General features: G+C 45.8%; 2 protein-coding genes and 1 long non-coding RNA gene across 15 annotated transcripts in view; 2 read left to right on the top strand and 1 right to left on the bottom strand.

The window, feature by feature from the left end:
* The first annotated feature begins 394 nt into the window (after nt 1-394).
* Nucleotides 395-18,445, top strand: LOC116841308. 2 transcript variants are annotated; one of them, XM_032809093.1, is made up of 12 exons: nt 395-926; nt 2,909-3,164; nt 6,741-7,642; nt 8,077-8,203; nt 8,298-8,483; nt 8,678-8,856; nt 8,953-9,038; nt 9,304-9,523; nt 9,664-9,966; nt 10,100-10,282; nt 11,182-14,209; nt 15,672-18,445. In XM_032809093.1, exons 1-12 carry the CDS (start codon nt 437-439, stop codon nt 15,808-15,810), a joined length of 6,099 nt encoding a protein of 2,032 aa, XP_032664984.1. In that variant the 5' UTR covers nt 395-436; the 3' UTR covers nt 15,811-18,445. The 2 variants fall into 2 exon arrangements, with proteins under 2 accessions (XP_032664984.1, XP_032664992.1); XM_032809101.1 differs by lacking the exons at nt 395-926; nt 2,909-3,164 and adding an exon at nt 4,083-4,458.
* LOC116841442 lies at nt 1,042-21,496 on the bottom strand. 3 transcript variants are annotated; one of them, XR_004377561.1, is made up of 5 exons: nt 21,399-21,496; nt 21,053-21,246; nt 20,676-20,908; nt 19,920-20,103; nt 1,042-3,271 (listed from the first exon to the last, which is right to left on the bottom strand). It is a non-coding gene; the product is annotated as an uncharacterized LOC116841442 (long non-coding RNA). The 3 variants fall into 3 exon arrangements; XR_004377560.1 differs by having other exon boundaries at nt 21,084-21,246; nt 21,399-21,495; XR_004377559.1 differs by having other exon boundaries at nt 21,088-21,246; nt 21,399-21,493.
* Nucleotides 21,497-21,599: 103 nt separating this feature from the next.
* Nucleotides 21,600-23,345, top strand: part of LOC116841362 (prominin-like protein) — a 57,704-nt gene continuing 55,958 nt past the window's right edge. For 7 of the 10 annotated variants that reach the window (XM_032809208.1, XM_032809236.1, XM_032809217.1 and 4 more), the window contains exon 1: nt 21,601-21,991. In XM_032809208.1, coding sequence (XP_032665099.1) covers nt 21,661-21,991 — 331 coding nt within the window. In that variant the 5' untranslated portion in view covers nt 21,601-21,660. Of the gene's footprint in view, nt 21,992-23,345 lie in introns of all 10 variants that reach the window. The other 3 variants (XR_004377548.1, XM_032809187.1, XM_032809195.1) reach the window with 1 other exon arrangement.

Consider the following 23,345-nt stretch of genomic DNA (forward strand, 5'->3'; position numbering starts at 1 on the left):
GCGATTTCAATTCGGGTATGACTGGGTGACGGAAGCAGGCGAAAAAAAATTTCTCGCTGACGAGAAATAATATCTCTGTCATTGTGTGACCGAATATTCGTCAACTGGTCCTCGAAGTAAAGAGAAAATTCAGTTACACTGACGGACTTGTTCCTTCCGATTTGCCACGAGATAAGATTTCTTTTTACGTTTGTCGCTCTGGAATTTACGTTTCCCTTCTGTTCGAGGTAAGGAAATTTTTGGGGGAAATCTCTGGGGGCAAGCTGGTGCATTTTGGTCGCCACTTTCCACGTTCGATTCAATGTCGAAGGGGGTCACACGAATGTTCTCGAATGCTCGTAGTTTCAATGACAGCCGGCACTTCCGCGACTCAACCGGAGATTCGGTTTGGATAGTCCTGATTTCCGTTTCGCCGTCATCCCCTCCTGCAGGCGAGATGATGGTTGACAGCGACGATGATGAAGACGGCGACAGCGACGACGACGATGACGATGACGACGACGCTGACGACAAACGACCGGCACGACGCGGAGGAAGAAGAAGAAAAGAGAGACGAGTGTTCGGTGAAGCCTACCGACCGGCTATTTGGAACACGGCCGATCAGTTCCTTCGGCGCCTTCGCACCGTGGACGCGGACACGCTAACGTCCTTTGTCGCCGATTTCAAACTCGCGCTTCTCCCGCGAACAGAGACCGGCGCGGTATATAAAGAGACAGCCGAAGAAACCCGCGAAAAGTCGCGCGACGCGTGCTTTTCGGATTGTCGCGATCGCCCTCGCAGAATCCCCGGCGAGATCTCGTGTGGAAGTCGTCCGCGCAGCAGCGATCGATCCTTAGGGGATGTCTCGTCCGACAATCCGGGGTGGTTCATGACAGAGCTCGCAGACGATCGATTTGTCTCGTGGAAAGAACTCGCCGACGGTACTAGTAAGTTTTTCCAGTGATCGATGACACTGGGAGAGAGAGAGAGAGAGAGAGAGAGAGAGAGAGAGAGAGAGAGAGAAAGAGAGAAAAAAGAGAAAGGGAGAGAGAGAATCGCGAGAAGACGGTTTTGCATTTCGACTTGTGGAGTGTTTGCGAACGAGAAACGCGAGCTACGAAATCAAACGAGTGCGAAATCAAACTGTCAAAATGTGTTGTTGGACTTTTGATAACTACCCTTCGGTCGTGAGACAACTTTTCTCACTTCTCTCTCGTGGTGTCTTTTGACAAAAACTTGGTCGCGATGTAACGGGGCAGACGAGCAATTTCTTCACGCACGTCCGAGATGTCGAATGTTCAAAGTATGATGGGGGATTTCTTTTGCGTCGCGTATTATTGTGTGGAAAGCAACGTGACGCGCGATTAATCTTACTCGTGTGGTTCTTGCGTTCGCTCTTTTTGCACATTCAACTACACTCCTTCGTAGAATCCATTTTAACAGACCAGGCAAGGAGGTTACGCGGAGTTTCGCCTTTTTCCGGTAAGGTCACCGGTACGCACAGAGGCTCGCCATATATTGCCATTAGTATAATTAACCCAGATTTTCCCGGATTTATGGTGAACGCGCGCGCGCGCGCGCGCGCGACAGAGTCGGGTCAGAGCCGCGCGCTGCGCGTTATAACAGACTGCCGACGATTGCCTTCAACTGCGAAGAAATGGCAAAAAGTCGCCTGTGTTGTAATTACGCAATGTTACCAAGCTGTTAATTAATATCCGTCGCGCCTAGTAGCGCACGCGGCTCTCGAGATTAGTGATGTTATTTCTGGGTAAGAAGGCTTAATTTGCAAAGGAACTTTAAAACCCTGAGTCGAAATTTTTATCATCATTCTATTTAACATTCTACTTTGATATTCTGAAGTCTATAATACAACCTATTTTGACGCTAAAGAAAGTGGAAACAGAATTTTCAAACATCATCAGAGTCAAAGTAGAAGTAAATTGTATTGTTAGAATTAAACCTACTTTGCTCTCTCTAACTATAACTTAGCTTATACTGCATTGTAGAATTATAGGAGTTTATTATAGAGCCAAAATATCGACTTGGGAACAGACAGTCTTCGCAGCGCAGTAACAAGCTCTAATTAATTAATTACCGCTATCGCTAATTATGACTATCGATTGATCCAGAGAGCAGCGTTCGGTTAAGTCATCCGAGTTAATTAAAGATTGAAGAAGACGAGCGCAGAGCGAAAATTGCATCTCCACTGTCGCGTTGTGTCAAAAATTATTTGCGCTCGCAGACACAAGCGAGATGTGAAATTATGATTCTCGAGAGAAATTCGCGAATGTACGCGCATGACGCGGCACTTAATATATTAACCGACACTGCGACGGTTATGTCCGGCATTATGGACGTTGTGACACACAATACGACGTTTATAACCGTCAAAGGCATTTTATGCTTTCCTTCCGTTCTGCTATTCAGGCCGCCCTGACCTCTGCATTTGCTCGGCATACGCGTTGTAGATGTTGTTTCTTTTCACAGCGTGAAAAACTGTCTCCGGATTACTCGCAGAGCGAGCACGCTTACTATAAATTGTCTAGGATGAATACGAGCTATTATTTTTCTGAAATTGTATTATATAACAGTAAGCAAAGGAACTCCCAGCAAAATTTGGGAAAAATATCCGATCAGAAAAATTAAAGAGAGAGAAAAATTGCATGGAGAACATTTTTGGTTGGATTAGCCAAATTTCTGGTGAGATACGAACAAACAAAATTCTGGTAACAATTCAACTGGAATTTCGGGTCTGTTCATATCTCACCGGAAATTTCGCTGATCCAACCAAACTTTCTATTCCGTGTAAAGCCCGGAAAAATACGAAATAAAAATATCTGGCGTTCACAAAGTAGATCGTCGACCGGCATCGTCTATAAGCGCAATTTTTATCAGATTTGTGATTATCGCGAGATTGCTATTTGTTTAGGGCAGCTTTGCGACAATCAACGACGGCGGCATCATGTCGGAGGGTTGCACGAGTTGCAGAGGGGCGAATTATGCGGGTGGCACTCTGCAGCAGTTGGGCACGACTGCCGGTGGCAACACCGGAAGTTCGTCCGCCGCATCTGGAACGGCCTGTACGACCACGAGGAGAGTCCAGGTGCGGGCGAAGGTGCTCTACGGCACGGGCAAGGCGATAGCGAGCTTGCAAGCGCAGGAGAAAGCCGCCCGGCACTGACCAGGTAAATTGACAGTCGCACGGGAAAAATTATTTTCGTACCTCGAACTAAAATATTTGGCACGCACGATTTGTCGTTGATATTACCATCTTGTTGCTGTGCCGAGTACACTGAAAAAAAAGTACTTGAAAATCTGTGCCACTCTGGAATACATTTTATTTTACACAGAAACTTTATTTCGCAGAAGTAAACCTTAAATCCCATAAATAAAGTTTCAATCATTTCTCTCTCAGTGTAGGATGTATCAGTGAGAAAGTTAAACACCCATGCGGCAATTGAACTTTTCGCTTGCAATTACCGAACGTTTGGTCGCTAACTGAGCTCCTACAGCGTCGTAGAATTCAAGATTTAACATAGAGCCAAAATTTCGACTCGGTCCGGAGCACCAAATTCGCTCTTAGTCAACAAAATCCCGCTTTCAGTGTGCACGCGCGAGCGGCACGACAACGCGCGGGTCGCGCGAAAACTTCGCAAGTCAACGGAACTCTCGGTCGCATGGTCGCGCGGACGTACAGCCGAGTGCCGAGTCCCCGGCGAAAAGTAGGACACGAGCGCGAACTTATCAGGTCGCCAACAATTAAAGGCCAACGACCAGTCCGCGCGAAAGACATTGATCCGTCATCGATGCACTAATCAACATAATCCGTTCCTTCCGACTCATTTAACGACCGCTCCCTTCCCTCCGCTCCCCTTCTCTCTGCTTCTCTCCCTCCCTCTCTCCCTCTCTCTTTCTCTTTCTCTCTCTCTCTCTCTCTCTTTAATATCCGAGAAACCGTAAACGCTGTCGGACAATTACAGGGAGCTCGGTCTCCCGTCATCCTGTTGCGACACATACGGACCGCGGGGCAGAACATGACGGAGGACAGTGGCCGACCTCGTCCACGGAGCCACGCGATCAAGCGGCCAGTCGAAAAATCATGAGATGACGCGACTCCAGGCGGCATAACAGTAAAAATATCCAGAAAAAAACGACGACGCCGGTGAATAAAAAACAAAGTCCGTCGCCCGCAGGCACCGTCCTTCTCCGAGAATAAGACCAGCCGGCCGACCTGGCCGCCGGTTAGTACCTGGTTAACCGTCCTCGAGAAGGCCGCCTCGATTCGACGATCCGCACGTGCGCGTTTTCGTCCTTAACTGTTCTCCTTTTCCTTCTTGCTCCTTTTCGTTCATCTCGCGCCCGTCCATTCCGCACGACGGCCTTACCTCCGCGTGAATATCGCGCCGACGAGCATGCACCGGCGAGTGTTGTGAGTGCAACCAGCGACGTGTCGCCGAGCAAAATGCGCCTTGCAGCCTTGTGAGTCGATATATCGGTAGTAGTTAGTTACCGTCTCGCGAATTCGCGCTGTCGCGAACGTCGCGAGCGAACCTCGCGGGCGATTGTACACGTTAAATAAAAGGATTTTCTTGTCGAAACAAAAATTTGGCACTACTCGACGTCATAATTTCATTAAAATGGAATCAACTAAATTGGTTTTGGAAACCAATTTGGTTGGTTGAAAACTAAAACATGTCATCGCCGCTTTGTGTCTCTTGCTTTCTCAATAATACATGTACTTGACAAAAAACTCATTAGGATTCAGAGTGTGTTTCGAATAAATCTGTTGTTTATGATGAACTTATGGTAGATTTGTGCAAAAGTAGAAACTTATGAAAACAATATCTGGCGCAAACAATGTTCACTTAAATTTTTTTATGTGTATGTATCATTCGTCGCACTCCTCGACGTCATAATTTGATTAAAATGGAATCAACTAAATTGGTTTTGGTTGGTTGAAACTAAAACATGTCATTGCCGCTTTGTGTCTCTTGCTCTCTCAATAATACATGTACTTGACTAAAAACTCATTAGGATTCTGAGTGTGTTTCGAATAAATCTGTTGTTTATGATGAACTTATGGTAGATTTGTGCAAAAGTAGAAACTTATGAAAACAATATCTGGCGCAAACAATGTTCACTTAAATTTTTTTATGTGTATGTATCATTCGTCGCACTCCTCGACGTCATAATTTGATTAAAATGGAATCAACTAAATTGGTTTTGGTTGGTTGAAACTAAAACATGTCATTGCCGCTTTGTGTCTCTTGCTCTCTCAATAATGTACTTGACACAAGTAAAAAACTCAGTAGGATTCAGAGTGTGTTTCGAATAAGTCTGTTGTTTATGATGAACTTAGATTTGTACAAAAGTATAAACTTATGAAAACATCTGGCGCAAGTAATGTTCACTTGAATGCAGCATTTTTTCTATGTATACGTATCGTTCGTCGCGCACGATTCAAAATCGAAAGATGAATCGCCTCGTGCGATATTAGCCGACAACGATTAGCGCCGAAATTTGGAATTAATTGACACGCCGATTACGTGGAGCGTAAGCCGGTATTTGCCCGAGGATTAATCGAATCGAGCCGAGATCGGCACATTGAAAGGCCGCGTGCACTTTGACGCAATTGCATCGACATTTTCAATACGTGTGTTCGTTATTAAAATTCCCGAGAATTTTCCCAGAAAGCCAACAAGGTCAATATGATTTCTTTATTCCATCATGCCTGCGCCGTGGCACAAGTCGTGGGGTCCCGTTACGTTTCTCTTTCTCGATCCTAACGCACCGCGTGCCAACAGTATCATTCGGTTTCGGCCCATCCGCTCGCTCTTCCGTTTTATTACTTTAATACCTCGCGAACTATCGCGACGCAGGTCATTGACCGTTCTTAATTCGCCCGATGCGGTCGGTCGTCCGGTCAAACTCAGAAATGTATTCGCGCCCGTATCAATAGCCGAGCGGGGCCCATTTTCACACAACGCATGAAATATCACGACTTTTATACACGCAGCAGTGTGTAATTAGTTCTTAATGTCACGACATCGTGACATTCAATTTACATAATACACCGCGATAGCGGTATTGATGCTCGCGGTGCATCTTCGGTGTGAATCGACGGTATCATAATAGCGAATGATAGCGCCATTATCCTGCCCAAGAAAAATAGAGAGAGAGAGAGAGAGAGAGAGCACAGTAAATACTTATTGAAATAATACAATACGTGAGAAAACGCGCAGGAAAGAGAAAGTACTTGCGCGTAACGCGATAAACGGCTATTCGCAAGTGTCATATCGCGAGTGTGAATGAAACACTCGTGTTTGATCAAGCGGATTGGCCTGCGATAAGGTCAATGTCGTGGGAGGAGGGGAGAAGGGAAAGACATGTTAAATAAGTGTCATTATTGGTTTTCACGTTATTACGTGCGCATACGAGCGATATCGAAACACACGTCGCGGAAAATTAAATTTGTTATCAGAATATCGCGTAAAACTCTTCAAACGCACCGATAAAATTTTATCGGCGCGGACGTTGACATTTGGATGCAAGATTTTTCAAATTATTGAACATTTCACAGAATGAATATTATGGTTTTCTCTCATATAAATCTTTTTCCATTTGTTTCTTTAACAGCGCAAAAGTAGATTGTCACAGACGAGTCACAGTAAAGTCACAGATGGATTCATATATTTAACGTCTTGTTTGCATAATTCTCATAATGTAACAATATAACAAGCAATTGTTATCTTATTTGTTAGCGTGATCCTCTCTCTTCTCTCCTGCGCGTTGTCATCGGAGTCGAGGGATGAAAACGATAGAAGGGAATCCTACGCCAGGCCGCAAACATCGAACCTCAAAGTTACAATCTCCGGACGAGTAAGGACGAGTAAGGACGAGCGATCGCTTTCCACGTCAACGGACACTACGAGGAAAAGAGTAAATATTCCATCAGACTACAATCCTTTAACCCAAGGTACCCGGAGAACCGAGGCAAATATCACTAGGTATCCTGTCGAAGCAACGCGCCCCAAGTACGTGCACAAGTCGCCGCTGGAGAGAGAGACAGAGACAGCGACGGATATATTACAGCCGGGAGATTCCGACGAAATCACGTACGTTGCCGCGAAAGGGTCGAATCAGACGCGAGATGGAATCCGACATGAATTTTTGAACGCATCGCGTATTTCCGAGAGCTCCGTCGTAACGAATCCAGTCGAGAGAGAAAAAGAAGACCAAGTGGGAGATGAGAAAAATAAAGGGACGGAAAAAGAGTTCACTCGCCAGGAGGAGCCTTTCTCGAGCGTATCGCTGAGGAGCGCGGGTGACGTCCAAGGTGACATGACGAAATGGTCGACCAACGTGAAGAGTGACGCGCCACGAGAAGCGGAAGTTCCTCGGGCGCGAAATGATAGCGCCGCGGCGGGTGAGGATTTCGACATCGGTGGCGTCTCTTCGACGGGGGTGAGTTTCGTCGAAGAAAGCCCGAATCGACTGACCGTCGTACTCGATCCGGGAATCGCAAATCACCCCGTGGAGAGTCGCACCGACCAGGAAGAGAACTGGCAAGTCGGAGAAGACGATCTCATGGAGGCTGCGAATTTCGGACTACAAGCCATGCACAACCTCTATTATGTTCAGGAGCCCAAACTGTACTCAATGGGTAAGCGCTGAGAACAGACGAGTCGAATCGTAGGGAAGAACACTTCACTTTAATCCTTTCGCTACCAAGTTCCAGTGGAAATACTTCCACTTTATTATTATATCGTCTCAGTGATTTTGGACAATGGAAGTAAGATTTCACTGTAAAATCTGTACGCTGAGACAAAAATATCTGAAGAGTAAAAAATATTTTTTCAGTGGGTACTATAATATAACACATTGACTTAAATCTAAATTCTTTTATTTAGATAAAATATTGCTTTCGTGAAAAGCTGAGATTCCAAAAAAATGTATACTTTTTTGTTGGAAAAATATTTCATATTGATATAAATAAATATGTTATTAGTATCCACTGAATCAATATTTTTTTTATTTCTTAGATACTCAATTTCTTTCTCCCTCAATGTAATATACAATTTTGCTGCCAAATCACAGGTCTCTATCTGAAAAGGGACGAACCGGCGAGATACGTGGCGGCGTTTAACGATCAGTCGGAAGAAGCGAGGAATTTGGCGAGATTCGGGTACGCGACTCTTCAAGGCACCGCTATGTATCTGAAGAAGTAAGTTTCCGGCTGGTAACGGTAAGCTCGACAACGCCGATAACGCCCGATTGTCTCTCGCGCGGGGAACTTTGTGTCTATTTCTGCTCCTCAGGTTTCCCGGCGCGCCGTTAGAATTGCCTTTATCCCGGAGCACTCGAAGAACCTCTTTGGAGCAACAATGCCCGCGACGAGGAACACCCCAATGCCCGCCAGCCAGTCTGAGGTACAGGACCTCCGACGGTAGCTGCAATAATTTGCAGGATCTCTGGTGGGGCTCCGCGATGTCTACGATGCAGAGGTAAAGAGAAATAAATAGTGAGCGCGGCCGCGAAAGTTGAAAATAATTTTGGAGCCCCAAAAATATCGGAATGAAAATTTCAAAGGTCGAAATGGAAATGCGAAATTTTCGAAACGTCCAAATTTCGAATATCAAAATGACGAGGAGAAAACGTGCCCATCGATCGCGTGCAAAAGATTTTGACGACCTCGTAGATTCCTGCCGGCGGTATATCAAGACGGCGTTCAAAGCATCAGAAGGTCGACGAGTGGAAGGCCCCTCCCAAGTGCGCGAGACATCACGGGCCTAATCCACGAGGATCAAGACGTACCTCTGGCTTCCGTTACACATATGCTGATGCAGTGGGGACAGTTCGTGGATCACGATTTGACAGGTGTGTCATTAGCGGATCTACTCAATTCCCTCTTCATTCGCGCACTCTTCTGCCTCTTCAAGAGAGAACGTGTAATTATATTTGCTGTATCCGCAGCAACTGGACAGAGCAGAGGATTCAACGGCACGGTGCCGCAGTGTTGCTTGCCGAGAGGTGTCGGCTTCCAACCGCCGGAGTTTATGGTAACGAGCGAAACACAATTGTCTCTCCAGTCATTTCGCGTACACGCGATTTCCAAAGGAACTACAATCCCCTTACGTTCTGTCAACCGTCGCGCATTAAATCTCCTGTGTTTTGACGTAAGCGACGCGTTAAATCGCGAATTCACGCGACTGCCGACCTACTTTTTACTCTCGAAGAAGTTTGCGTTTTGACCTGCGCCCCCTGCGAGCAGGGAGGAAGGAAGGAAGGAAGCGCGGTATTGTACTCGCAATGAATGCCCGACAGCACCCGGAGTGTCTGCCGATCGCGGTGAATCTACGCGACAGCTTCTACGGTCCCCTAGGCGTGAGATGCCTGGAGTTCCTCAGAAGCGGCCCAGCTCCGAAGGAGGGTTGCGAATTTGGCACGAGGGAGCAATTGTCCCAGGTGACCAGTTACTTGGACGCCTCAATGGTTTACAGCAGTAACGCCCTGCACAGCGACAGTCTGAGGCTATTTCGAAACGGTGAGTGTGCCTCGGACGGTTTCTCGGGACAAATAAGTTAGAAAGAGAGAGAAACGGAAGTAATCTCTCTCTCTCTCTTTATTCCACACGAATCCGCGCTTCTAAACGCACCCTCCCTCTCTCTCTACTGGCGATTGCAGGCTTGCTGCAGTACGGAAAAATTCAGTCGCGGAGACCTATGCTACCAAAACACGAGTTCGATCTGTGCAAACTCGGATCCCTATCGACAACTTGCTTCCGTGCCGGCGACGGACGTCTCAGTGAGCAACCGGCCCTCACATCCTTGCACGTAGTCTTCCTGAGACTGCACAACAGGATAGCCACGGAACTATCCGCGCTCAACTCCCACTGGAGCGACGAGAAACTTTTTCAAGAAACCCGAAGGATCGTCGGCGCCGTGGTTCAGCATATAACTTATCGAGAGTTCTTGCCGATCATTCTTGGTGAGTGAACTCCTAGTCCTCTTCTCCGCCTCCTACGGTCCGTATGTCACCGATCGACGATGGTGTATTAATAAATATTAAAAGAAAGCGAACGTTCCACGGACTAAGAGCACCGCGGTATAACGTGTTCCAGGTCCCCAAGTGATGAAAATCTTTGACCTGGAGGTTCTGAAGAAAGGCTACTACGAAGGCTATGATCCGACCGTAAATCCTAACGTCGCGAACGCTTTTTCCACGGCGGCTTATCGATTCGGCCACTCGCTGGTTCAGCGGACCTTCGTGAGATTCGATAGCAATCACAGGCCTCTGCCTAACAGTGAGTGAGATCAGAATTCTTGCGAAAAGCTCGCACGCTACTCGAGACCGACCATATAACCATTTATACGATCTTAGAAAGGCAGAGAGGGAAATGTTAATATTTTAGTTATTTGTACAAGCAGTTATTGAAAATGTAGAGTAAAACACCCACTTATTGACACCCTTTTAGTCATAGACACTCTAAAGAGAATTGATTTTTCATGCAACCAACGTTAAACTTCTTGTCTGCACTCTATGACTCTTATCCTGAATTCTCTTCTGTCGATAAAAGAGCCTTTAAATGTGGCTGAAAGTAAAGCTCATAAACCGCGTTTAGAGACATTTTTGTCGATAAAAGAGAGTTCAGAATAAGGATCAATGATTCGAAAGACGAGGTTGGCAGCCTGTTGAAATTGGAACTACCGAATGCCCGCAGAATCAACGATATGCTTCGGGACATAAAACCGAGACATAGCAAGTTGAAAATAATAGACTAAAACTAAGAAGAAGAAGATTTCAAAAGAAAACTTCACAACCAAGATTATAAATAACCGCTTCTAGTCGTAAGAAAAATCAGGCCACACTGGAACTGTGACTAAGGGACTATGATTAATGACTAAGGGACATGAATAATTGGATGTTTTACTCTATACTTTAAGAAGAGAAATACACACACACACACACACATGTAGAATTATAAACATGAATACGAGACACGCGCGATGCAGCGATCCACTGCGTCGCAGTAGCGTATACGATTAGCTGCTCGTTGACCTCGCGAGAGATAGCATTCTCGATGTTTACAGCATAACTGCGCTTACATGAAACTTCATGAAGTCAAATATTACTAAGAAGCATCTCTCTCTCTCTCTCTCTCTCTCTCTCCCTAAATACAAAATCAAACAAATATCATCGCAGATGTCTCGATCCACGAGGAGTTCAGCAACCCAGCGAACCTAGAGACCGCGGGCTCGGTCGATCGTCTTGTCCTAGGTCTGGCGAATCAACCGTGCCAGCGGAGGGACGAATTCATAACGGAGGAGATGACGAATCACCTCTTCCAGACTCCTGGCTTCGCGTTCGGCATGGATCTGGCCTCTCTCAATATTCAGAGGGGCCGGGATCACGGTCTGCCGCCTTACGTGCGATGGCGCGAGCCCTGCGGCTTGTCGCCGATAAGAACCTTCGAGGATCTCGATACGGTGATGTCGCCGAGCATCGCGCGAAAATTCCGACTGCTCTACTCGTCGGTGGAGGATATCGATCTCTTTCCGGCCGGCTTAGGGGAAAGGTCGGTAGTCGGCGGCCTGGTCGGGCCTATTTTCGCCTGCATAATCGGCCAGCAGTTTAGCAACCTGCGACGCGGCGATCGATTCTGGTACGAGAACCCCGAAAGCGAAAGCAGCTTCACCGCCGGTCAGCTGCAGCAGATACGACGCACCACTCTAGCGCAGGTATTGTGCAAAACGATGGACGCCATCGAGACCATACAGCCGTTCGTCTTCCTCGCGGCGGACACGCTGAAGAACCGACGTCTCGCGTGCGACGATCCGGCTATCGGCCAATTGGACCTCGAATTTTGGGCCGAACGGCCGTTCGAGTTTAGATACAATGTCCGCGATCCGCAGGCGAAGGTGAAACGAACAGCGAGCGACGTAAACGATCCCGCCGTCTCCAGATCAAACGTGCAGAGCGCGAATACGAGAAGGAAGGTACTCAATGGTACTCGGGAACAGGCAAAGATCGCGCCACCTGAGCAGCCTTTCAAAAGCAACATCCACCAGAGCAACAAGATCATCCTGAAAAAACCCATCGGACAACGGCCGGACAACCTGACGATCTGGGTGCAGAACAACGCCGTGAACTCGCCCGTGTTCGTGAACGACGGTATCTATGGATCGAGTATTAGGCTGCAGCAACAGTCTACCGCCAAGCCGACCTCCGCGTTTAACCAAGGCGCGAGTAATTATCTCCCGCATCGACCGCCGGCGAAGCCCATACCGACGACGATACCGCTGCACTCGGGTTACCCGTATGTGCCTCAGGCATACGACGACCCTAACAATCCGAATCCGCTGGCTTACGGTTACAAGTCACCTACGCAAGGCGATGTCTTCTACGACAACTACTCCCCCAACAACCCCAGCAGCCCCAGGCCCACCCTGTACACTTATTACACGAATTTCCAGCAGAGACCGACCACTCAGACGCCGAATCGCGAAGTCAACGGCTACCTGATTAACTACGGACACCCGCATCACGAGCACGACTCCTTTCCGGCGCATCACACGTACGAGAAGCCGGAACCTCAATTGGTAAACCTGGGACATCCTTACGGATCGAGTGCCGAGCAGGGACCGAGTCCACAAAGGCCGAGTTACAGCGACGCCAAGCCGTCGGCGACGAACGTGCGGCCAAGCTCTAGACCGAATTACGCGTCGAACGACGGGACGTATCATAAACCAGGTTACGACGGGGTGAAGCCTCTGACGATCTCGCGGCCGAATTTCGGAACGACTCACGGTGGATCGAGCGACGAGTTGTATCACGGACAAAAGCCGAGTTACAACAGACCTAGACCGACGTCGCCGAACACGTCGCGACCGAACGAGGAGTCGTATCACACACAGAAACCAGTGCACAGTGGACCTATACTCGTGCTGAACTCGCGGCCGAGTTCCACGGCGAATTACCAACCGTACAGCACACAGGGACCAGCGACTACCGGAAATTCACACTTACAAAGCAACTACAACAACTTGAGCAACCGACCGGGCGAAAGTTACCCCGCTAATTCGTACAAACCGCAGCATGTAAATCAGGGGAATTTGAACGGCTATCAGGAGAGGCCCGGCGAGAGACCGTACGATTACGACGATCCCGACGCGTATCAGAAGAGACCTAACGTTAAGCTGCAAAGTGGGCCTTACACGAATCCCGGGACGAATGTCCCTTCTCATGAAAAAGACACGAGTAACTCATCCCCCGCGTACTCGCAAGGATCCACTGCGAGTGACAATTACGGCAAGTATCCCGATACCAGTCTGGCCTATCAAAGCAGACCGACGTCCACTCAAAGCAACTGGCCAGGAGTCTCGTCTGACACAAAAGAGAGCAGTGCTCCGTCTTTTGAGCTGCACAGTTCCCCGTTCTACCAGAAACCGACGACGGGTCGGCCTGTCTATCAGATAAGTGGTCAGTCACAAGTGTCGCCCTATCAGAAAGAATCGATCGACGCGTCCCTTCCTTCCGCGAACCCATACGAAGAGATCAATTCTTACGAAAGTCCCGGCAATCCAGCCGCTTTGGGCGAGCAATCACCGTACAGCATCCATCAGCAGAATCAACCAACTCCGGCTTCATATTGGCCCGAAGTTTCGACGGTCGACTTCCACGTGCATAAGCAGACAGGAAAGCCCAATCCAAAGCCAAGCAAGGTGCAGAGCGTCACGATCGTCACCGAAGCGATCGAAACTGTTCATAATCCTGGTCATTCCGGATACATAGATCAGTACAAAGTCACCAGCGAGGTGCCAAGGCCGTTGGCGCAGCAAACGAAGAACAATATGCCGGTTACCAGGAGACCAGGACAATATTACTACGAGAAGAACGTGCTGCATCGATACCCGGACGAAGTGGCCGGCCAAATTCTCCAGAGAAATTCTTATTCAACCGACAACGTCGCCGAGAGGACACCGGTTCAAGATCGAGGACTGCCGTCCAAAAAGATTGTCGCGGAAACGACCAGCGACGATTCGATCACCGATGTTTCCCCGCCGGATTCTAAAACGGTCGAACGCAGCGAAAGCAAAGCGATAACCACGACGATGCTCACGCTCGCGATCACTGATTACAGGGATAATAACAGGGATGACGTGGTGGACGACCTCGAAGGCGCTTTCGCGGCAGTTGTCGAGAGCGTTGCATCGACTGACGTTCCCGACAGGTACTTTTTTTCAATTCTATTTGCATGAGTAATCGTTCTACGATTGCAAGGTGATCGCTGCTCCTACGTGTCTTGCGCAATCGATCGAACAGACGGGCGATCGAAGTCTGTTTCACAAGGAGTATGAAACGCGCGTCGGTGTTTTCAACAGAATTATTTTGATTTCTCATAGAATTGCAAATTCAGTCATATCAATTGAGTAACTCTGCTCCGTATTAACAGTCATTACTCGAAACTCAGGTGAGACACTATTAATAGTTAAACAGTAACAACTGAAGAGGCAAATAAGGAGTACAGCACGGATGTCTTAGTGCTATTAAATACTAATATTATATAATATTAATATGATAGTGGGGGGATAATTATGTCCAGCATGTCAAACGCCCGTATCGAAATTTTTCTTCGATTAACGTACGCGGAGGACCTGGCGGAGGCAGTTTTTTCGCAACATATATAACGAATCTATTTGAGTCATCGGTTTAATGGGTTTTGGGAATTTTAAATATATGTATAAAATTGGGACTCAAGAATCGGTCTAAGTATGGAAGGTAGAATCGGTCTAAGTATGGAAGGTAGATTTACTGTTTAGTTATTCTAAAAAGGAGCTTTCTATAATTACTATTAATAGTCTATACACTGTAAAAACTGATGTGTTAAATTCAACATTTCATGTGTCCCAAATCATCCACTCTCATTTATGTGTAAATTTAACACAAAACAAATGTGCTAAAAAGTAACACGCATAATATGTGAAAAATTAACACTAGAATTTAACACTCGAATACCGTCAGGAATTACAGTTTGTGTTAAACTGACATATGTATAATGTTAAACTAAAATAAAACGTTACTTTAACATTTGAGAGAAGTATTAATCTATGATTTTGATGAAATGAAAATGTTAAATTGACATAATCTATGTCTGACATATTAAATATGTTAATTTAACACAATCTGTGATTCCTAACGGTATTCAAGTATTAAATTCTTGTGTTAATTTTTTCCATATTATGCGTGTTACTTTTTAACACGTTTGTTTTGTGTTAAATTTACACATAAATGAGAGTGGATGATTTGGGACACATGAAATATGTTAAATTTAACACATCAGTTTTCACAGTGTATCTATATCCTGAGAGAGAAAAATCGAAGAAAGAAAAGATATTTATTCGGTGGATACTAACGTATTTACTTATATTAATATAAAATATTTTCCAATAAAGAAATATACATTTCTTTTTAAACTTAGGTTCTCATGAAAAATTTAGTTGTGAGTGAGTATACTCTATCAGTACCCACCGTATAAATGTTTTGTTTATTTCTTGGGTATCTTTCTCTTTATGTTTGTATCTTAGAATATCTACGAGACTATTTTGCAAATTATAATTTCTCCAATAGACTAATCAGCGTGAGATTATCTCGCGCTTGTTGAAGTCACCGATTTCTTTTTTTTCTCGTTATAGGATAAATCATTGGACGAATCCGCAAGAAGACCCGAATTTACCGTCGACGTTGGAAATGCCCGGATTTCCGTCCAACGAAACCCCAAGCGCCGCCAAGGAATTACCTAAGCCTATTAAATCGAGGAGTCGCGCTACTTAAAAGTTCCGCGCTTCTTAATTCGTCCGTCGGTACGTTCCCGGATGAAATTGCTGGAAGGTTCCCTGCGAATGCCATCCACTTTTCGTCGAGTATCGCCGCTGCGCGCTCGCTACGCGTTCGCGAAAGCGCGGGGAATGCTGAATCGGACGTAAGCGGAGCGTTACGAAGAATTTGTTGATGTTTTAGACCTCGTTCGCTCTTATTTGAGAAACCTAAGTAAATATACATTGACGCGCGCGCTTGTTAAATCGCCTACATGAGCCTAGTTGCGCCAAGTTTCCGAGGAACTTGCATTCCGCACTTTTACGTGAAGTAACGAGCGTGTCGCACTTTTACGAGTACTCATTTTCTCGTCATCTCGACGCGCGATAGATCAGCCGACGACTAATTCACTGAATTCGCGTAATCGCCAGGTGGAGCGAAAGGAATTCACTCTGGATTACCGCATCGGACGATCTGATCGCACGGCCGACAAACCATTAATCCGGTGACGTGAATAAGTGCCCGAGAAAGTACGGAGGCACGCGTCAAACGAAAGAATACCTAATCGCGTTATTACGTGCTTGAAGAGTGGCGTGAAAGGTAAGGCAGTTTTTTAAAGCGTCATAACCCGAAAGGGGCATACGCTGTATGCCTGGGATTAGCGTGTACTATTTTTAGCAGCGGTTTTCGTGGCATTACACTCCTCTCCCGTACTGTGCTTGCAGCTTTATGCCTCAGCTATCATAAAGCAGCACCGCTATCGATTAAATGTCAGCACCATTAATATTAACGAAATGCATTCCGTAGCATTAGCACGATTGTTACGTTATCACGTAGGCGCATTTTATATTTATTTTGCGAACACAGACACGAGTTAGAATCCGCGCGAGCGAAACAAAACGTATTATGCGAATGGGTAGCTGGGTATTTGATAAATATAGCGCTTATCGTACCGTACCGTACCGTATCTCAAGTTGCTTATCGGGGTTTAGATTTATAGACTGATTCATCAACATTCGAAAGCATCTGTATCAACGGTATATAGATTTGATCACTCGCAATTTAAATACAGTATAACGACTGATGCGTAATCTACGTACTTAGCACTTTTAATCGATGTAGTACATCATTTAATCCGTATTAATCGATGTACATTACGTAACCGAAATAAAGGTTCGTCAAATGTTTCACGACAGACGAATAATTTGTAAGAGACGAAGGATTCCAACTATACTAGATCTCTGAAACGCGATAGTATCCCCAACAAATATGCGAAATACGACATTAACGTGGCTGCATAGAGAAAAAAGAGACATTCTCTTTCAAAAGATATCTTTATTTCTGACATGTTAATCTGCAAGTGAGATTACGTAACGTTGAATAAAGATAAGTTACTTGCAAGAATACATTTTATATGATTCAACGAAGAAGCATCCGTTCTTGTTACAATTCAACGAAAAAAAATTGTTTTAATTATTCAAAGATTTTCAAATTTTTATTCATGGAAAACACAAAATACTCGACTAAGAATACAATGTTTTTAAGTAGAGATATGTAAAAGAGAATATCCTCTTTTCTACGTATCATCGTTAAAAAAAGCGATTTTTGTAACGGAAAATAAAAATGCAACGCATACGTCGAGTGCCAGAAAAGTTATCGAATTCTGATATTTACCACCGAGATTTACAGCCTCGGTGCATACTTCAATCCGTCCGTAATAAATTCAAGGGCCGCTGTATTTAAATCTGTTTTCCTCTCCGTCGGTCTCACAAGAACAGAATATAATATAAGTCTCAATTCTTTCAAAATATATACGCGCCTCGGGATTCATTTTGTTCGCCATAAATTTTAAATCGAAATGCACTTTGCCAGCAAGATTTATGGCCAGTTGCTCGCGCGAACACCAGATGAGGTTGTTCGGATTTATAGGAATCGGTGAAACTTATTCTTGCAGAGAGCGAGAGATACGAGGAGAGAAAGGGTAGGGGCAAAATCAATATATGTATCGGCGAAAAGCGCGAAAGAAGATCGCGGAATTGGTGTGCAGAATGTGCGAAATGTTTTTTCTAAACTTCTGCATGCTGAGAAAATGCGAAAAACTCGGTCAAATATGAAAGTGGAGTAGCACTTGGAGAGAAAAAACAAACTCCGATTTCATTCAACTTTTATTCCATTTTCTTTGAGATCCGCCGACCTTTCCGCTTTCAACGGAACCTTTATTCGAACTCGCCGCGGGTTTTCGGGTCGCTGCGGCAAAAGGCAACGGCCCTCGCGTGATAGAAATGCACTTTTCGATGTCGTGAAGTCGTGACCCCGATTTTGCCGCACATTCTGCACCACTCGAATTCGGCGCGATGAGAAACGACGCGCACCGGGGACTTGGGTTGACCAAACAAAATCGCTCTTATCGTGCTCTCGAGATCTAATCGATGAACGGCATGCTTACAACCGACGTGGCTTCAGCGAGCGTTCCTCTTATCGCGAGCAAAACGATATCAATTGTTTAACGTCAGTATTTTTCTCAGAGGAATTCAGAGGAAATGGTACTACTAATAAGAATTGTGTCTCCTTATCTCAACCTCTCGATTCTCAATTTATACCTCTCTTATTGTTTATGTTATGAAGCGCAATAAAATAAAACATACAGACTGAAGGAGTCCGTTGGTCATAATTTTGTCGAGACGAAATAGCGAATTTTTATTGACTTTCTTTAATTTCATTTTCAGGCTACATCGCGAAAGTACCTTTTATTCAACTGATTTGCTACGGAAATGATTATCTCTGTTTTATCGCTAATACGAATAACAAGCTCACATTGCAATCAGTCGACCACAGGATTTATCCGTTAGAGCTCTATTTCCCGGAAAAGAAAAGTAGGCGTTGCACACAGAGCTGAGACCAAGTCCCGTTGAATGTAGATGATGAAAGTCTTAAAAAGAAGCGCTCAAATAAACGCAAGCGTCACGGTCATAAAACGCATGACGCAATCGTCTTTGTAAGACGATTCCAGCAGCATTATCGTACGTGATTCTCACGGTAATCTTTCACGATGATGATCACGACACGCAACGAGTTCGCTTTCCCTCAACGTGGCGCTTCGCCGTTACGCCGAAGAAAACGTAACGCTTACGCGTAAAAAGCTGCCATTGACATCGTGACAGCAAAATATTTTTTTTACAATAACGCTAAATATTAAGAATTGCGCGCATGCACCGAGAGAGAAAACGTCGACACGAAGAAAAATAATTTGCTGGCTCAGCAAATTTTCTGCTGGTCTAGCAAAATATTTTTGTTATTATATGGACAGTAAAAAGATTTGCTAAGAGTACACTATTTGCTGGATATAATTTGCTGAATCTATAAATTATTTTGTTATAAGAACCATGATGAATTTATAAGCAGTTGCAGTTTTGCTCCAATAGCAAATAAATTTGCCAAGGATACATTATTTTGCATCAATAGTAAATTAACGTGATTCTTAGGACAAATACACTCAACAAATTTTTTCTATCCTGGCAACGAGATTACTTCTGCTCTGATAACGAATAATTTGTAAAATTAGTTACGTCAACTAAATTTTTTTGATGTCACTACAAATATGCAGTAGCAACGACAATTTTACTAAAAGAGCAAAATTATTTTTCTCCGTGTAAGAATTAAAAGACATTTATTCGGTGAGCGTGCCAGTAATATTCTGGAAACAGCACAATCTACTAAAAATGTATCAAGGACGTCCAAACGACGTTTTCTTTTTTTTAGAAATAATCTCTTGGACGTCTTTAAGACATTTCTTAGTATTGCCTGGGATATTTACTTGTACTAATATAAAAAATACTTTTCAAATAAGAAATTTGCGTTTAAATAAGAAATTTGCGTTTTCTCAAAGATTTAACTTTTCATAGATGTAATTTTTGTTTATTTTACTTAAATAAGAGAAGTTAGATTTAATCTTTAGAACCACCGTGTGAAACGCTAGTATCCTACCCATCTTTTCTTTATTTTTAGTCATTTTAATTAACTTATCGGCAAACTCATTAGACTATTAGTACTCACCGAGTAAAAATATTTGTTAATTTTCAAGTATTTTTTCTCTCAGTGTATGTGTATGCATAATACACACTACTCACCCTTCGATGTCTTCCTCTACTTCCTACGTTTCCTTCATACCAGCGGCCTCACGTCGTCTCAGAGAGAAACGTATCTTTGCACGGGAGGCGTAGCCTGACCTCTCCAGCAAACTGTCGTTTTTCTTCCAAAACGCGTCGATTTCCGTCGTCCCGGACGAGATGCTGAATGCATTTCCCGTGTCACCTACAAGAACGTTCTGTTCATGTACGCCATTTTTCAAATGTCCCACGAAAGGTGCACACGTAAATCATAAAACTTCCGTGAAGTAAAAGTTATATCCCAACGTACGCGATACACGAGAATATTTTGTTCACGATTGACTCTACATCGATATATGTATTTACGCCTTTGAAGTTAGTCATTCGTGTATCTATCTTTGAATTCAATCTTTCGTCGGGATGCACACGAAAGCGACGAGACTTTGATCAATTTCTCAATCTCTCTCTCTCTCCCCCCTCTCGCCATATTTGTTTCGTTCGCGAGCGAGATCCAGACTTAATTCGCCGATCGACGTCTCGCCATGAAATCGACGATGAGATCGCCATGAGATCGTGAAATTCCTGTTTCCTCCCACCCGGCTCGTCCATTTAACGAAAATTTTCGAAAATCCTTTGTGATGCCGCTCATAACGAGCTTTGGTCAATTTCTTAGTCTCCCCCTCCTGCTATACCCGTTTCATTCGCGAGTGAGATTCGAACTTTGCCTATTCGATCGACGTCTCGCATGGATCGCTGACACGGTCGCAAAATTCTTACCTTATCCAAATGCATCCTATCTAACGACGATATCGTGTACGTGCTGTGAGTGACTTCGCGCGGAAAACATCTTCGTCGACGGGATGAAACGACGAGCTCTTAAGCGCGCGCCTGCTTCATAACCGTCTCGGCCCGGGACATGGCGCTAAAATAGCGGAACGGATGGACACGGACCATTTCCTCCGTTCCGCCATCCCCCGTTCCTTGAGCAGTGGACCGGCCGATAATCAAATCTGCGGAAGGTATCTGTTTCGTCTCGGCTCATTTAACTCTAACAGGTAGTGCCAAGTGTCATAACAAGAATACACTATTGCACAATTAGTCGTCGCAATTGCGTATGATTACGCAGTCACAAGATATGTCTTATTCATACTAACATGTAATCTCATCGCCGTTAACTTCACTTACTAACTTTGTTTACAAGCGACGTCCGTTACTTCCAGTCTAACCTTGCTCATCTCTTTCACATACAATCGATTGGTTTCGTTTCTTTCCCAGGTAAAATTGACATTACTGAGTGAGGGATTCGATTCAACTCGACTCTGATCGACGAGACTCAACTCCCGCTTGTCTGGAAAGTATTCGTGTTCCGATTGTCAGTGTTCGTCTGAACTCTCGCAGAGTCTGGTGCGAGCGATTGGCATGTCGCCGCGAACGTATTGACCGTCCCAAAGAAGGATCGGTCGAGGAAGACGCGACGCGTCGCGACGTAAAAACGCTCACCTTTCGAGAGAGCAGCATTCGGCAAGATCCTGCAAGCAAACCTCGCACTCGCTGCTCGACGCGACGCCCACGGCTGCTTGGGCCTGTCGCGCGGCGCCCCGTAGCGGCGCGCCGCGACATTCGCGCACGGGAACGGTTGATTGGCGCGCCGCGGTGGTCCGATTCCGGCGTTCCGTGCCGCCGACGGTGACGCTACGGCGAGAGGGTCGAGAACGAGATAGGCAGTCGGTAGCGACGCGTCCCAGGCGCGAGTCGCTGCACAATGTATCTCGCGGGATCTCGCAGGCCAACGGCCAACGCCGTCACGGTCCCGGTGCTGCTTCTACGAGTATGGCTCGTGTCGCTCGTGTTCGTGTGGTGCCCGGTGTTCTGCCAGGAGAGCCTGACCAACCGCATGCGGACGATCAGCGAGGATTTGGACCGGCAGCTGAACGAGATAATGGCCTCGCAGGCGCTCAGCTACTCCACGGTCAACACCGCCGGGCTGCCCTACAACGCCACCACGAAGTTCAATCCGAAGGGCATGGGCCAGCTGTACAATGTGACGAACATGTTCATCGACCTGGTACAGAGCAAGCAGGCGTATCCCGCTGGTGAGTTGATCAACACATTCGTTGTCGAGACATTGACAGAGCAGCCAGCGTCCCTCTCTCTTTCTCTCTTTCTCCCTTTCTCTCTCTCTTTCTCTCTCTTTCTTTCCGTCTTCGTCTGTCGCCCTCTCGCTCGCGGCGGAACGTCATGGGGTTTTCAGGGTTAGGATATGGCGTGAAGTTTGGCGCCCTGCGTACGATGGTTACGCCCTACGTGCGTGCACACACGTAATGTTAGTCCGTTAGTTTAGTACGCTACACGTTTGGAAAAATGGCCGGTCGCTTGTTGGTAAACAGAGACGGCTATCAAAAACGCGCGAGAGCACGAAACGGCCGGACGCGTTTCGCACATAATCAAGCGTGCATAACATTCGCTCCGGAGCGCGTCACGGTAGATCTTATCGCTTCTTATCCGGAGCGTGCGGATATGTATCGGAATGTATTTTCAGCCATGTCGAGCCGAGCGTGTCCCTTCCGATGAAACGCGCGTCGTACGTCAGGCGAGAAAGTTATCATAATTGTCATCATTAAAACTCGTTTACCGAAATATGCGCTCGTGATGAGCGAGTCGTCTCGGTGGAACGACAAATACCGCGGGGAATCATTGCGCTGGAGGAATTTTAGCTCGTAGCTGTTGGCCGACCCTGGGAAGCACCGACGAATCGCGAGAGAATCGCAATTTCGGGGCATTTACTAATGAACTCCGTTATTTTAGGAGGCTATTTAGGAGCGGACGCGAGTCTGTTGCGTGCGCGAGGTCGACGAATTACGCGCGAAGGTCGCTCAATCGAACGATATGAAGTCGTGACATCACATCACTAGATCATGCCAACTGATTCGCTTCAAAACGCTCTAATGTGACACGTGTCCTTCCCTAAGTTGGAGTCTTCTTCGGATGTGTTTATATCTCAAAGAGAGAGAGAGAGAGAGAGAGAGAGAAAGAGAGAGTCAATGTTTGTTTGACGCAATTTTGATGAGTTTGTATCATTTGGTGTTAATAGACACAATTTGCGGATATTTATGAATACTTAGAAGCACTTAAAAAAAGAAAGTGTAAAATTAACTCGTGACTCTAGCCAACGATTCCATATTTCTCGCGGATTACGATATTATTTACGACGCAGACAGGGAGAAAGAGAAGGGAGAAGGGGGATCCAGAGAGAATCAGAATTAGCGCTAAGTGTAGTCGCGCTGCAACTGATCTCCTCCGAAGCGGTGAACGGAGAGACTGCGGTCGTGTTTATGGTCTTCTCGCGAATACGACGTGCAACAAGAAAGGGAAAATAGCATTTCATATTTCGCGAGAACCTCGGCGAAAACCCGCGTCTGCGCATTCGCTTTTGCATCAAGCGAGTTC

This window comes from Odontomachus brunneus, unplaced genomic scaffold, assembly GCF_010583005.1.
Source record: "Odontomachus brunneus isolate Ranch 3 - 2012 unplaced genomic scaffold, Obru_v1 Obru_scaffold_002, whole genome shotgun sequence".
In the NCBI taxonomy this organism is placed as follows: Eukaryota; Metazoa; Arthropoda; class Insecta; order Hymenoptera; family Formicidae; genus Odontomachus; species Odontomachus brunneus.

What these genes read in the sequence shown, in the direction of transcription:
- LOC116841308 (XM_032809093.1), top strand. Translation starts at nt 437, where the DNA reads ATGATGGTTGACAGCGACGATGATGAAGACGGCGACAGCGACGACGAC. An exon ending in AGAACTCGCCGACGGTACTA is followed by an intron (nt 927 to 2,908) that starts GTAAGTTTTTCC and finishes CTATTTGTTTAG; the next exon opens with GGCAGCTTTGCGACAATCAA. An exon ending in GCGATGTCTACGATGCAGAG is followed by an intron (nt 8,484 to 8,677) that starts GTAAAGAGAAAT and finishes ACGACCTCGTAG; the next exon opens with ATTCCTGCCGGCGGTATATC.